This window comes from Wyeomyia smithii, chromosome 2 (genome assembly GCF_029784165.1).
Source record: "Wyeomyia smithii strain HCP4-BCI-WySm-NY-G18 chromosome 2, ASM2978416v1, whole genome shotgun sequence".
NCBI lineage: Eukaryota > Metazoa > Arthropoda > Insecta > Diptera > Culicidae > Wyeomyia > Wyeomyia smithii.
The window spans coordinates 195183297-195195485 of NC_073695.1; the positions used below are offsets into that span (position 1 = coordinate 195183297).

The following is a 12189-nucleotide window of genomic DNA, read 5'->3' on the forward strand; positions in this document are numbered from 1 at the left end:
ACCTGTGATAAGATTGCTTTGTCGTACAGTGTCGCCAATTCATGTTCTGTCAGAGCAATCATGTGACGTATCGCGCTGTATTGGCAGACATCTTACATTGCGGGACAACAACAATCGAACGACATATTGACAACAATTACATGACGTAGTTGACACTGTGACGTTTAGGGTTTGATTGATCAGCGAATGAGAAATCTTTGAGTGTGGTTGTTACTGTCAAAAACATGAACATCAATGATGAGTAACTGGTTTTTCACTTTGTTGCGTCGGTTCTTGTTCCAGAAACCTGCATTTGTTAGTTGTTTTGACTTAATGGCGCTCAGAATCTGCCAATATCAACTGATAAAAGCCTGATAGCAAAGGTAATAGATTGAAAGAGAGAACATCTATTAGCGTTGTAAAGCTTTTCTTGTAATCATTATTTGATTTGTTTTAAGAACTTGAAATAAATTCTGTAAACAAGTATTGCAAAAAGATAGCAAATTCAGTATGTCTCCAAAGAGATTTTTTTGTAAACTTTATTTTCGACACGACTTTAAAACCTTTCCATCTGCGGCAAGCGTTAAAAGATAGCGCATTTTGCTGCAGTTTTTTTTCCTCCCAATCAAATCTCAAGTGCCTCCAATATGTGTGCACGTACGTACATCTTTTTGAGCAGTCGATTTCACGTGCCCCTTGTAGTCATCGACCGATAGATGGTCTCATGCGCCACTGTTTCAGTCCGAAATGATATTCGCCACAGGCAGGGTCAATATTGAACATTTCGCTTTTGCATGGTGCGTGTGTTTCGAACTTTGCGGGTAAAGTAAAGGTAAAGTGCATAAGAGCGCGCGTCCGGTTGAGAGCATTCGTCGTCCTCTACTCACCAGTGCCCGAGGGCGAAACCAGCAAAGTGCTAGAAAGTTAATGAAAGTTTTATCACCCGATGCTTCCACGTAGAAGTAAACAGAGAGAAATAAAATAAATTAAATGAAATGAAATGTGGTGTGAATTTCCCGGCATGACTAGTGCGTGTAACAAATAACCTAGGACCTTGTTGTCATTTGCGGAATTCGACGACAACCAGACAATGTTTCCTCGTAATCAGTCAGACTCAATTTGTGCCACTTGTTAGCAGTGCGGTACGTGTCTGCCGGAGCCTGTATGGTGATAGGAGATAAATAGGAATTTGATAATAACAGCCACCGTCTTGCTGTTTTTTTCCTGTCGCTCCACCCAGCAGCAGTGTTGAATTGAAAAGAGAAGCCGTGAACAAGCGTGCGCATCTTCACGTCTCCTTAGCCAGACCTTGGCAGCCAAACAACACCGAAGCTCGTCTGGCTTGTTATGGTTCATCATCCTGCCGGAACGGGGCTGGAATTAATGATTCTTATACATCTTCCTAGCAGCGACACGCGAAACGCCGCCGGATGTTCTTGTGAATTTGAGTGTTGAAGAGGAAAGACGTGACGGATGGTGAAACTTTGCTCGCAGGCGACAATTTAATCTGCTTTGCTCTTACACTGCGCTAGGAGGGTTCAAACTCATCACGATGTGGTAAATAAAACCATCGATGTGGCTAATTGAATGTGTATCTTACAGACTAATCACTTTCCGTGGCCAGCAAACTGCCAGCCGTAGATAGGAACGCTCGTTGTGATTGTTGATGACTCAGGTTGTACCAATTTATGACTGCTAGCGCTATGTCATTACAAGCCAAAGACCTCTGACAAATAATCCAGAAATTCTGTCACTATTAGGCTTATACTCGTGTTATTAAATAATTATATTTTTACCACCACCGAATTTAGACTTGCAATATATTTTTTTAATCTTTATCTTCTGGTTGCCATAAAAGTTTTCAGGTTACATTTTTTTCAAGTTAGTGTGCATATAATTCTAATTTATACTCTAACTTTGATTCTACGAGGTACGGTTTACAAGCTGTGAGATGATGATTACGGTCCCGTCTTTTACCCTTACAGCGGTTCAAGCTAGATGATTTAAGATGGTATAATGTCATACAATGTAACAATCAGTGGACAAACAAACAACGAACTGGTTATTCAAAAAGCCCTAGTACCCCAACAAAAGAATACTAATAGTTGAATATCATAACAGATGACGTTGTAATGAACGAATGGTTATCAAGAACGTTTCTAATTCGAAAATCGTCTGGTTTTGTTTTTTTTTTCGGTAACATACTCTACAGTCCACACGCAGATCCAATTCCTTGAGTTGCCAACAATATAATGTATCCAAAGAAATTGTAACCATAACTGTTTGATTCCAGTTTATTGTAGTGCTGCCAACTCTCATATTAAGAATGATTGATGGACCTAAGCATGCACCTTCAATATCGAGAAAAGCACATAGCGCCGTTTCTTCATACTTTACATAAAGGTCTATTTTCCATACTGTTAATCCAGTTGGTGAGTTCTTGAGGAACTTATTGCGGATACAGTTACCTTTAACACCTTAATGCCCAATTGATAGAACTTTCTGCGAACAGTCTTCCAGAGAGCAGAATAATGTCATTAGGTGATGGATTCCACGACTCCAGCGTCGGTTGCTTATTTGTATCTCATCCCTGGGAAGTGCGTGTCCATACGAACCAAACTCTCTAGGTGTGATACTAAGACTGCCATCCTCTCTTTCAAATTACTCTAGACCAGAGGCTTTCAGATCTTCTGCTTGACGGAGCATTTTTTCAAGCCAAAATAGTTGGTGGAGCATCTGAATTTTTGAATCAATAAGACAAATTTTCTTTTTTATAACATCACACTAACTTCATTCCGAGTTGTGCTCTCGTCGTGTTCGGTTGCAATTTCATTTCGATCTCGATAGTGCCTAACTGGTCGGCCTTCAAGGTCACCGTGCATTGTATTGCGTGTACACTGCTGCTCGTTGCCGTCGTCTATTGAAGACAAAAGAACGCATCATCGCCTATTGCTACCGTACGCCACAGACTGTACGTTGTGTCGCTACTGCGAGAGATCCAGTACCCGGCGTACTGCTGTGTGGCTGGAGCGGCTGCAGCTTTTGCTACCGGACTCTTGTGTGAAGGACTGGAGATTGGCATCGCCCGTGCGCTGATTGCGGTGGAGAGCGGCTGCAGAAGAGAAGTAGTTTTTTTTTCTTGGTTTTTTTCTACAATATTATTTGTTGATTGGCATTTTGCGTGTGTGGCTTACGCGTTCAACATGGACGACGAACGCGGGGATGAAAACCCGTTCGTTCTACCGCCTAGCCCTCCCGGATACAAAGTTCCAAGGGTTAAAAATGGAACACCGCAGGAAGCTACCCATCGGCTTAAGCAGTATCCGGAGGGCAAAGCTGGTATTGGGGCTGTATTTTTCCGGCCGAAAGTGAAAGCATTGAACACAATGCAAATATGTAAAGATCTGGCACGGTTTACAGCCGTGACTGAAATTACCAAAGTACGCCCGAATAAGCTGCGTGTTTTGGTGTCCGACCTCAAGCAAGCATACGAGATTGCTGCTTGTGAGCTCTTCACGCGGGAGTACCACGTGTACATTCCAGCTCGCGTAGTTGAGATTGACGGTGTGGTCAGCGAATCGAGTCTGACTGTCGAGGACCTGTTGAAGGCTGGAAAAGGCCTTTTCAAGGATTCTAGCCTTGAACCTGCCAAGATACTTGAATGTAAGCAATTACATTCAGTATCGCTCGACAAGGGTGTAAAAACTTACACCCCTTCAGACTCTTTTCGCGTGACTTTCGCCGGGTCTGCTCTGCCGAGCTACATGCTCGTGGACAAGGTGCGTCTGCCCGTGCGCTTGTTTGTACCGCGGGTAATGAATTGCCTCAAGTGCAAACAGTTGGGCCATACGGTCTCTCACTGTGGCAATAAAGCACGTTGTGGCAAGTGCGGAGAGCAACATGCGGATGACGCCTGTACTAAGGGTGCTGAAAAGTGCCTTTATTGTGGGCAGACTCCGCATGAGCTGTCTGCATGTCCCGCGTACAAACAGCGCCAAGACAAGATCAAGCGGTCTCTGAAAGAGCGCTCTAAGCGCACTTTCGCAGAAATGCTCAAAAAGGCCGCTGCCACCAAACTGGTTTCCCCGAATCTTTTCGAGGTCTTGCCATCCGATGAGTCTGATTCTGACGATTCAGTTGGGGAATCTTCTTTTGTTGAACCCGGAAAATCTAGGAAGAGGAATAACCTTTCTTCTCCTAGGCTTCCTAGGAAAGGACAGAGAAGGTCTCCATCTGAAGTGACTGATACTAAGAAACAAAAAAGTGCTGTAGAAAATCCGAAGCAAACTCCTCCGGGATTGGCAAAATTGAATTCAAGTAAGGAGTTTCCGGCACTTCCAGGAACATCAAAAAACCCAACTGTTCCTTCTTTTTCGTCCAAGATTCAGCCAGAATCTGGACTGCTGAAGTTTTCAGATATTGTGGACTGGATTTTTGAAAATTTCAACATAACTGATCCTCTTAAAAGTCTTCTGCTGGCATTTCTACCAACAGTTAAAACGTTTTTGAAGCAGTTGACTGCTAAATGGCCCCTCCTTGCAGCGATCGTATCCTTCGATGGCTAATTCATCGGCTGAGATGAAGGATTCTATCTCTATTTTACAGTGGAATTGTAGAAGTATCATCCCCAACATTGATTCATTTAAAGTTTTGATTAATAAGCATAAATGCGATGAATTTTCCCTCTGTGAAACTTGGCTCACTTCAAATGTAGATCTTAGCTTCCATGATTTTAATATAATTCGCCTCGACCGAGACACCCCTTACGGAGGAGTACTTCTAGGGATTAGGAAGTGCTATTCCTTTTATCGTATTAACCTCCCCACGGTCCCAGGCGTCGAAGCTGTCGCATGTCAAATGACAATACAAGGTAAAGAGCTTTGTATTGCCTCAATATATATTCCTCCCAGAGCACAGGTTGGGCAACGGCTGCTCTTTGATTTAAAAGAACTTCTTCCCTCGCCACGTTTGATTTTGGGAGATTTTAACTCTCACGGCGTGGCTTGGGGTTCCCCTTACAACGATAACCGTTCCTCTTTGATCTATAACCTCTGCGACGACTTCGACATGACAATATTAAACAACGGGGATATGACACGCGTTCCGAAACCTCCAGCGCGCCCCAGTGCTTTAGATTTATCTTTATGTTCAACATCGCTACGGTTGGATTGCATATGGAAGGTAGTCCTTGATCCCCACGGTAGCGATCATTTGCCTATTCAAATTTCAATTGAAAATGGTTCAACTCGCACGCGATCAGTTGATATTCCGTATGACCTCACACGGAATATCGATTGGAAATTATACGAGGAAATGATATCAGAAGCTGTCGAGTCGATTCAACATCACCCACCACTTGAAGAATACAACCTCCTCGCGGGCTTGATTCTCGACGCCGCGTTGCAAGCCCAAACGAAGGAATATCCCGGCGTGACGATCAAAGAACGGCCTCCCACTCCGTGGTGGGACAAAGAGTGCTCCGATGTCTACACGGAAAAATCCGACGCGTTTAAGGCCTTCTTTCGGGTGAAAGGTCAACCCGACGACTTTAAGCGGTATTTGGAGCTAGAGGCCAAGTTCAAAAGCTTGGTCCGAGCAAAGAAACGTGAATATTGGCGCCGGTTCGTAAACGAAACGTCGAGGGAGACATCGATGAGCACTTTTTGAAACACAGCCCGAAGATTGCGGAATCACGTAACGGTCAACGAAAGCGAGGAGTCTTCAAGTCGTTGGATATTTGATTTTGCCAGGAAAGTATGTCCGGACTCTGTTCCTGCGCAAAACTTTGTTCGCGATACGTCTCCGGGCCACGATGCGATAGAATCACCTTTTACGATGGCAGAATTTTCAGTTGCCCTCCTGTCCTGTAACAATAACGCGCCTGGGTTAGATAGAATCAAATTCAACTTGTTGAAGAATCTACCCGGCAATGCCAAGAGGCGCTTGTTGGACTTTACAGCTAGGTATCGAATTCTCTCCGGAGAAGACTGAGATAGTAGTTTTTTCTAGGAAGCGCGAGCCTGCTCAGCTCCACTTATAGTTAATGGGTGAAACGATTTCTCAGGTTTTGGTATCTATATATCTTGGTGTCTGGTTCGATTCGAAAGGCACCTGGGGATGTCACGTTCGGTATTTGATGAAAAAATGTCAACAAAGAGTGAATTTTCTCCGGACAATTACTGGATCATGGTGGGGCCCACCCAGGAGACCTCATAAGGCTTTACCAAACAACGATATTGTCGGTGCTTGAGTACGGGTGTTTCTGCTTCCGCTCCGCTGCAAACACCCATGTAATCAAGCTGGAACGATTGCAGTATCGTTGTTTGCGTATTGCCTTAGGTTGCATGCATTCGACCCATACGATGAGTTTGGAAGTTTTGGCGGGCGTTCTCCCATTAAAAGACCGCTTTTGGGATCTGACTACTCGTATTCTCATCAAATGTGAGGTTTTGAACCCCTTGCTAATTGAAAATTTCGATAGGCTAGTTGAACTTAATTCTCAAACCCGTTTCATGACTGTGTATTTCAATCACATGTCTCAAAGTATAAATCTTTCCTCATACACCTCCAATCGTGTCAACTTATTAGATACTTCTGTTTCTACTGTGTTTTTCGATACATCCATGATGGAAGAAACTCGTGGAATCCCGGATCATTTACGCGTGCAGCAGATCCCTAAAATATTTTATAACAAATATAAAAACATCAACTGCGACAATGCGTTTTATACTGATCGATCACTTCTCAACGGGTCCACTGGCTTCGGTATCTTCAACAATAATTTTACCGCCTCCTACAAGCTCGATAATCCTGCTTCTGTTTACGTCGCAGAATTGGCTGCAATTCAGTATACCTTAGGGATTATTGAAAAAATGCCCACGGACCATTACTTCATCTTTACGGACAGTCTCAGTTCTATTGAGGCTCTCCGATCGATGAAGGATGTAAGGCACTCTCCGTATTTCCTGGGGAAAATACGGGAACATCTGAGTGCTTTATCCGAAAAATCTTCTCAGATTACCTTAGTGTGGGTCCCTTCTCATTGTTCCATTCCGTGCAATGAGAAAGCGGACACTTTGGCTAAGGTGGGCGCAACAAACGGTGATATTTATAACAGACCAATTGCCTACAATAAATTTTTAAAACTTTCACGTCAGAGTACACTTGTCAACTGGCAGGCCTCGTGGAATAAGGGAGAACTGGGGAGGTGGCTACACAGCATCATCCCCAAGGTTTCCACCAAACCTTGGTTTCGGGGGTTGGATGTAGGACGAGATTTCATTCGCATGATGTCTCGGATTATGTCCAACCACTACGGGCTAGATGCACATCTCTTGCGTATTGGGCTGGCGAGCAGTAATCATTGCGTTTGTGGATTGGGGTATTAAGACATTGAACACGTGGTTTGGGTGTGTGCTGAATTCTGCGGCGCCAGATCTCTACTTTTGGATACCCTAGGAATACCGAGGAATACAGCCCTATGTGCCAGTTCGTGATATTCTCGCTCAGCGAAACTTGCCATACATGCTACATGTTTATAGCTACTTGAAGAGCATCAAGGTGCCAATTTAACAGCGAAACAAAAAAAAACATGTTAGTTTTAGTGTTAGATTTAGTTTCAGCTCGTAGTCGGCAGCGAGGGTAAAGAATTTGCCTTTAGATTATAAGATATTCTAGACCATAAGGCATTAGATTTAATTGGCTCCGTAAAACATTAATTTGTATTGTGCCGTGTCAAATAAATGTTGTGTGAACAAAAAAAAATCACACTAACTTGCGTTTACATGAATATGGGGTAAGTATTGCTTTCGAGGCAAAGCACTTGCAAAAGCTTCAAACATGATCTGAAAACTTTTGACCTGCAGGATTGGATCCTAGTGATTCTTTCAGCCTCAGTCGAATGTATTTTTTGCCCTGTTACTTGAGTGCCTGGTTTAATGGTGAAAGTTGTAAAACGTTAAAAGCGGGGCATATCTCGGCATACTATCCTTTCCTTCAGAGGACAACTTGACAATTCGATGGAAGCACGTGTGCCAACTGAACAAGACGATCTATTTCGACGGTATTTCTAAAAGAGTTCAGTTAGTTGCGGAAACGAAGTCATAAGTTCTTCAATTGGAGTGTTTTTGATTCCAATACTTAACAGAACTCCGATTCTATAGTTATATTGAGTGTGAAAATTAGATTAACGTATTTTTTTTTAGATTTACTTGGATGCTGCGAAAGTTGCTCATTGAGTCTGAGATTCACCTGTTGTTGAAACGAAGGATACAGCTCCTGTGAGAAGACTACCCTCATATAGACGTGCAAGCAAAAAACGTTGCTCGGTTATTCGGCCAGCAGTTTCGTTGATCTCCAAACAGTTAAATGATTTCGTTTCACCGTTGGTTGTTCTGATTCTACACGAATCGCAAAATTTCTCCACGCTAGTCCACGTCTCATGGTCGTAGAGGACTACCGATCAGATCAGCGTCTTGTAGATGGTCAACTTGGTGCGGCGACGAATTCTACTCGATCGGAGCGTCCTCCGGAAACCAAAGTATGCACGATTTCCTGCCACAATACGCCGATGTATTTCTTTGCTGGTATTGTTGTCGGCAGTTACCAGTGAGCCCAGGTACCCGAACTCGGCGACCACCTCGATTTTATCACCACCAACTTGAACTGTAGGTGGGAGGTTAGCACTGTCTTCTCGTGAACTCCTTCCTTCCATGTACTTCGTCTTCAATGCATTGATGACCAGTCCAATCCGTTTGGCTTCGGCCTTCAGTCCGATGTACGTATCCGCCATCTTCACAAAGGTCCGAGCCGCAGTGTCGATATCGTCGGCGATACCAAACAGTTGAACCGACTTTTGGAATATCGTGCCACTCGTGTTAATCCCCGCTCTCCTAAAGACACCTTCCAAGGCAACAGTAGGCACGAGAGACCATCCCCTCTTCGGGTTTCGAAGGATCCAGAGTGCCCCCGATACTCGAACTACACACATCACTCGATCCATCGTCGCTTTGACCAACCGCGTTAGTTTGTCCGTGAATCCGAAGTCGTGCAGAATTTGCCATACCTGGTCTCGATCGATTGTGTCGTATGCCGATGAAATCGATGAATAAGTGGTGTGTGGGCATGTGGGCATGTCTGCATAACCTGCCGAACCGCGAACAACAGAACCCCGGTGGTGCGGGCGCTCATGAATCCCGCCTATTAGTGCCCCACGAACTGATTCGCAATTGGTGATAGTCGACGGCAGAGTATTAGGGAGAGCACCTTGTAGGCGGCGTTCAACAGAGTGATTAACCGGTAATTACATTACTCCAGCTTATCACCCTTTTTGTAGACGGGACACACAATACCTTCCATTCCCTCTTCCGGTACTCGTTCTTCCACCCAAATCTTGACAATGCCAGTGTTTCTTCACCGTATTTCGACAGCTTGTTGGGAAGTTGGTCTACTAAAGCAATTTTATTGTTCTTCAGTCCGTCAATCTTCGCCTCCACTCCCAGGCAATCGGGGACTAGAATGCTGTTGTCTTCTACTCGTGTACCAAGCTCTGTTGCCATACCGTCCTCGCGCTCCACTGCATCGCCTTTCAGATGCTCATCGAAGTGCTGCTTCCACCTTTGATCACCTCACACTCGTCCGTAGGGAGGTTGCCGTCCAAGTTCCTGCACATATCGGCTTGCGGCACGTAGCCTGTACGGGAGCTGTTCAGCTTCTCATAGAACTTCAGAGTGTCGTTAGCTTGGTATAGCTCTTCCATCGCTACGCGATCTCGGTTCTACTGTTGGCGTTTCTTTCTTCGGAGGTCTGAGCTTTGGCTGTTCCGTGCATGTCAGTATCGTTCCGAGTTCGCTCTCATACGGTGTTGCATCATTCTCGCCCGTGCTGCGTTCTTCTCCTCTACTAATCGTTTGCATTCGCCGTCAAACCAGTCAATTCTATGATCCGGAGCCCTTGTACCTAGTAGCTATTTATCAGTGCTACCTATAGTGGATCGGATGCCCTTAGCCATCTTCAAGAGTAGTTACGTCAAACTGCTCTTCCGTGGGTAACGCTGCCTCCAGCTGATGCGCGTATTCCTGTGCAGTGCAACTCCGGCGTCCCGTGGTTGCTCGATATCTGATCGCGTCGTTCGACTTCGGTGCGTGTTCAACACCGTCGATAGTTTTGAGCGCATGCACACAGCTACTAGATAGTGGTCCAAATCTATATTTGCATTGCGGTAGGTGCGAACGTTGATGATGTCGGAAAACAACCTGCCATCGATTGAAACGTGGTCGATTTGTTTTTCTGTCTATTGGTCGGTTGATCTCCAGGTAGGTTTGTGGAAAGATAGGGAGAAAATACTTCGGGCTACCTTACCACGGGAGGCCGCAACGTTTACGCACCGATGGCCGTTATCACTAGACACGCCGTGCAGTCTATTTGGCCCGATTACCGGTCTGTACATTGCCTCCCGTCCTACCTTAACATTCATGTCCCTAATGACAACTTTCTCAACTTGCACATCCTTGCTTTGATTGGATGCCACCCCGTCACGCGCTGGCGGTTCTTCATTAGTACTGTGAAACCGGTTCTCAGCGCACTGGTGGTGCCACTATTCTGATAGAAAGTAGCCGACCATAACTTCTGTCCTGTCCAACAAAGTTCCTGTAACGCTACGACTTCGAAGTTGCGGGGATGTAGCTCGTCGTTGATTATCCTGTCGCATCCTGGAAAGCAGAGCGATTTGCAGTTCTATGCCCCAAATTTCCAATCGTAGTCGTCTTTGTTTCGTTGCCTAGGTCCATGTCGATTGTTCTGATTGGTATTATATCTTACGTTGTTTGTAACATATTGTTTTACGAGGCGGCTCGTTGGTCCTTTACCAATTCACCGTCTCGCTGGGGGACCATCGTATCAGCTCTATTTAGAGTCCCACGCTGATACCAGGACGTTGATCAAACGCTCCTAACATGAAGTTCAGCCGCTGTTTTGAGCCGGTGCGGCTTGTTCGGGTTCGCGAAGTATGATTAACGCACTAATGATCGCGTCGCATCTTCTCACTTAGCTATTGTCAGATGGTAATATTGCCCAGTCAACACCAACTAGTTGGGTCCATGTTTAAGCTAGCAGTATGAGACCACATCCCTGTCACGAACGTCACCCCCATACATTTCGCTTAGAGCCGTTTTTCTCTGGCTCTCTGGCTCGATTATACGCCAAAAGGCTGTCAGTGCTTGCGAAACAGCCGATTAAGCACCGTCCATGCGAGATCAACTGTTGCTGCAAGTGGTGTGAAGAAATGCAGAAAGCGAAAAACGATTGTTTTGTTTATGAACGTTTTATGGATTTTGTGCAGGACATAAATGGTCAATATAGAAGCACGCAAAAAATCTACACAGTAACACATACGGCACAGTGAACGGAGCTAATGACCATATTTCCAACAGTAGCGCCATCATCATCGGTGGCGGCTTCAGGAAACTGTTGCTATGACATCGGTCTGTATGAGACAGGAACTTGCGCGGGCCGGAGATATGTTTGACGCTCCTTCCAGTTTGTAAACCCACCATTTCAAGCCCTATTGTTGGCCTTGCCATTATATGGGGAAAAGTTGAGAGTAGTTGGGTGGGTTAATGTTATTGTCAACGAAATCGACATTGCTGTCCATATATCATTCTAGAGTGAATTTAGCGTAGTGGGCTGACGTCAAATGTGGCCCAACAGTTGTGGGGTGTTATGTTTCTGCTGTAGTGGAAGCAACCTTTTTTGCAAACACTCCTCTTGACAGTTATCGGAATTTATTCTTCCTTTTGTAAAGAAACTCGCCGACTTCCACCCGCAGGAGCAGACTGCCTGTAACATTTCCTCGTTGTCACTCACATCTTTGCCAATAGCTGCAGTGTAGAATTTTGGTCCCAGAAGAGTATTGGAATCCTCTTTGGCATAAGTTTCATCGTCCATGAGAAGGCACGCATCTGGGTTTTACACTACCCGATGATGCAGCTTCCGGGACGATAGTGTCAATCAACTTCAGGTACAGGCTGTTTTGCAGGGTCTAAAAAATTTAGACCCTTCCAAAGTACGTGGACCTGACGGAATTCCTCCGGCACTCATGAAGAATCTTGCGAAGGAACTTACATCTTCTTTGTTCTGGCTGTTCAATATGCCGTTAAAAACTGAGACATTCGTAATTATCGTGGAATTGCTATTATCTATTGCATTCCTAAA

The 12189-nt window shown here is 44.9% G+C and overlaps 1 protein-coding gene across 1 annotated transcript in view; it reads left to right on the plus strand.

The window, feature by feature from the left end:
- Positions 1-757: 757 nt before the first annotated feature.
- Positions 758-12189, plus strand: part of LOC129720303 (myosin-IIIa-like) — a gene marked incomplete at its 3' end in the record, with an annotated part of 142299 nt that continues 130867 nt past the window's right edge. Inside the window, exon 1 of the mRNA XM_055671765.1 lies at positions 758-1536. Coding sequence (XP_055527740.1) covers positions 1532-1536 — 5 coding nt within the window. The remainder of the gene's footprint in view (positions 1537-12189) is intronic.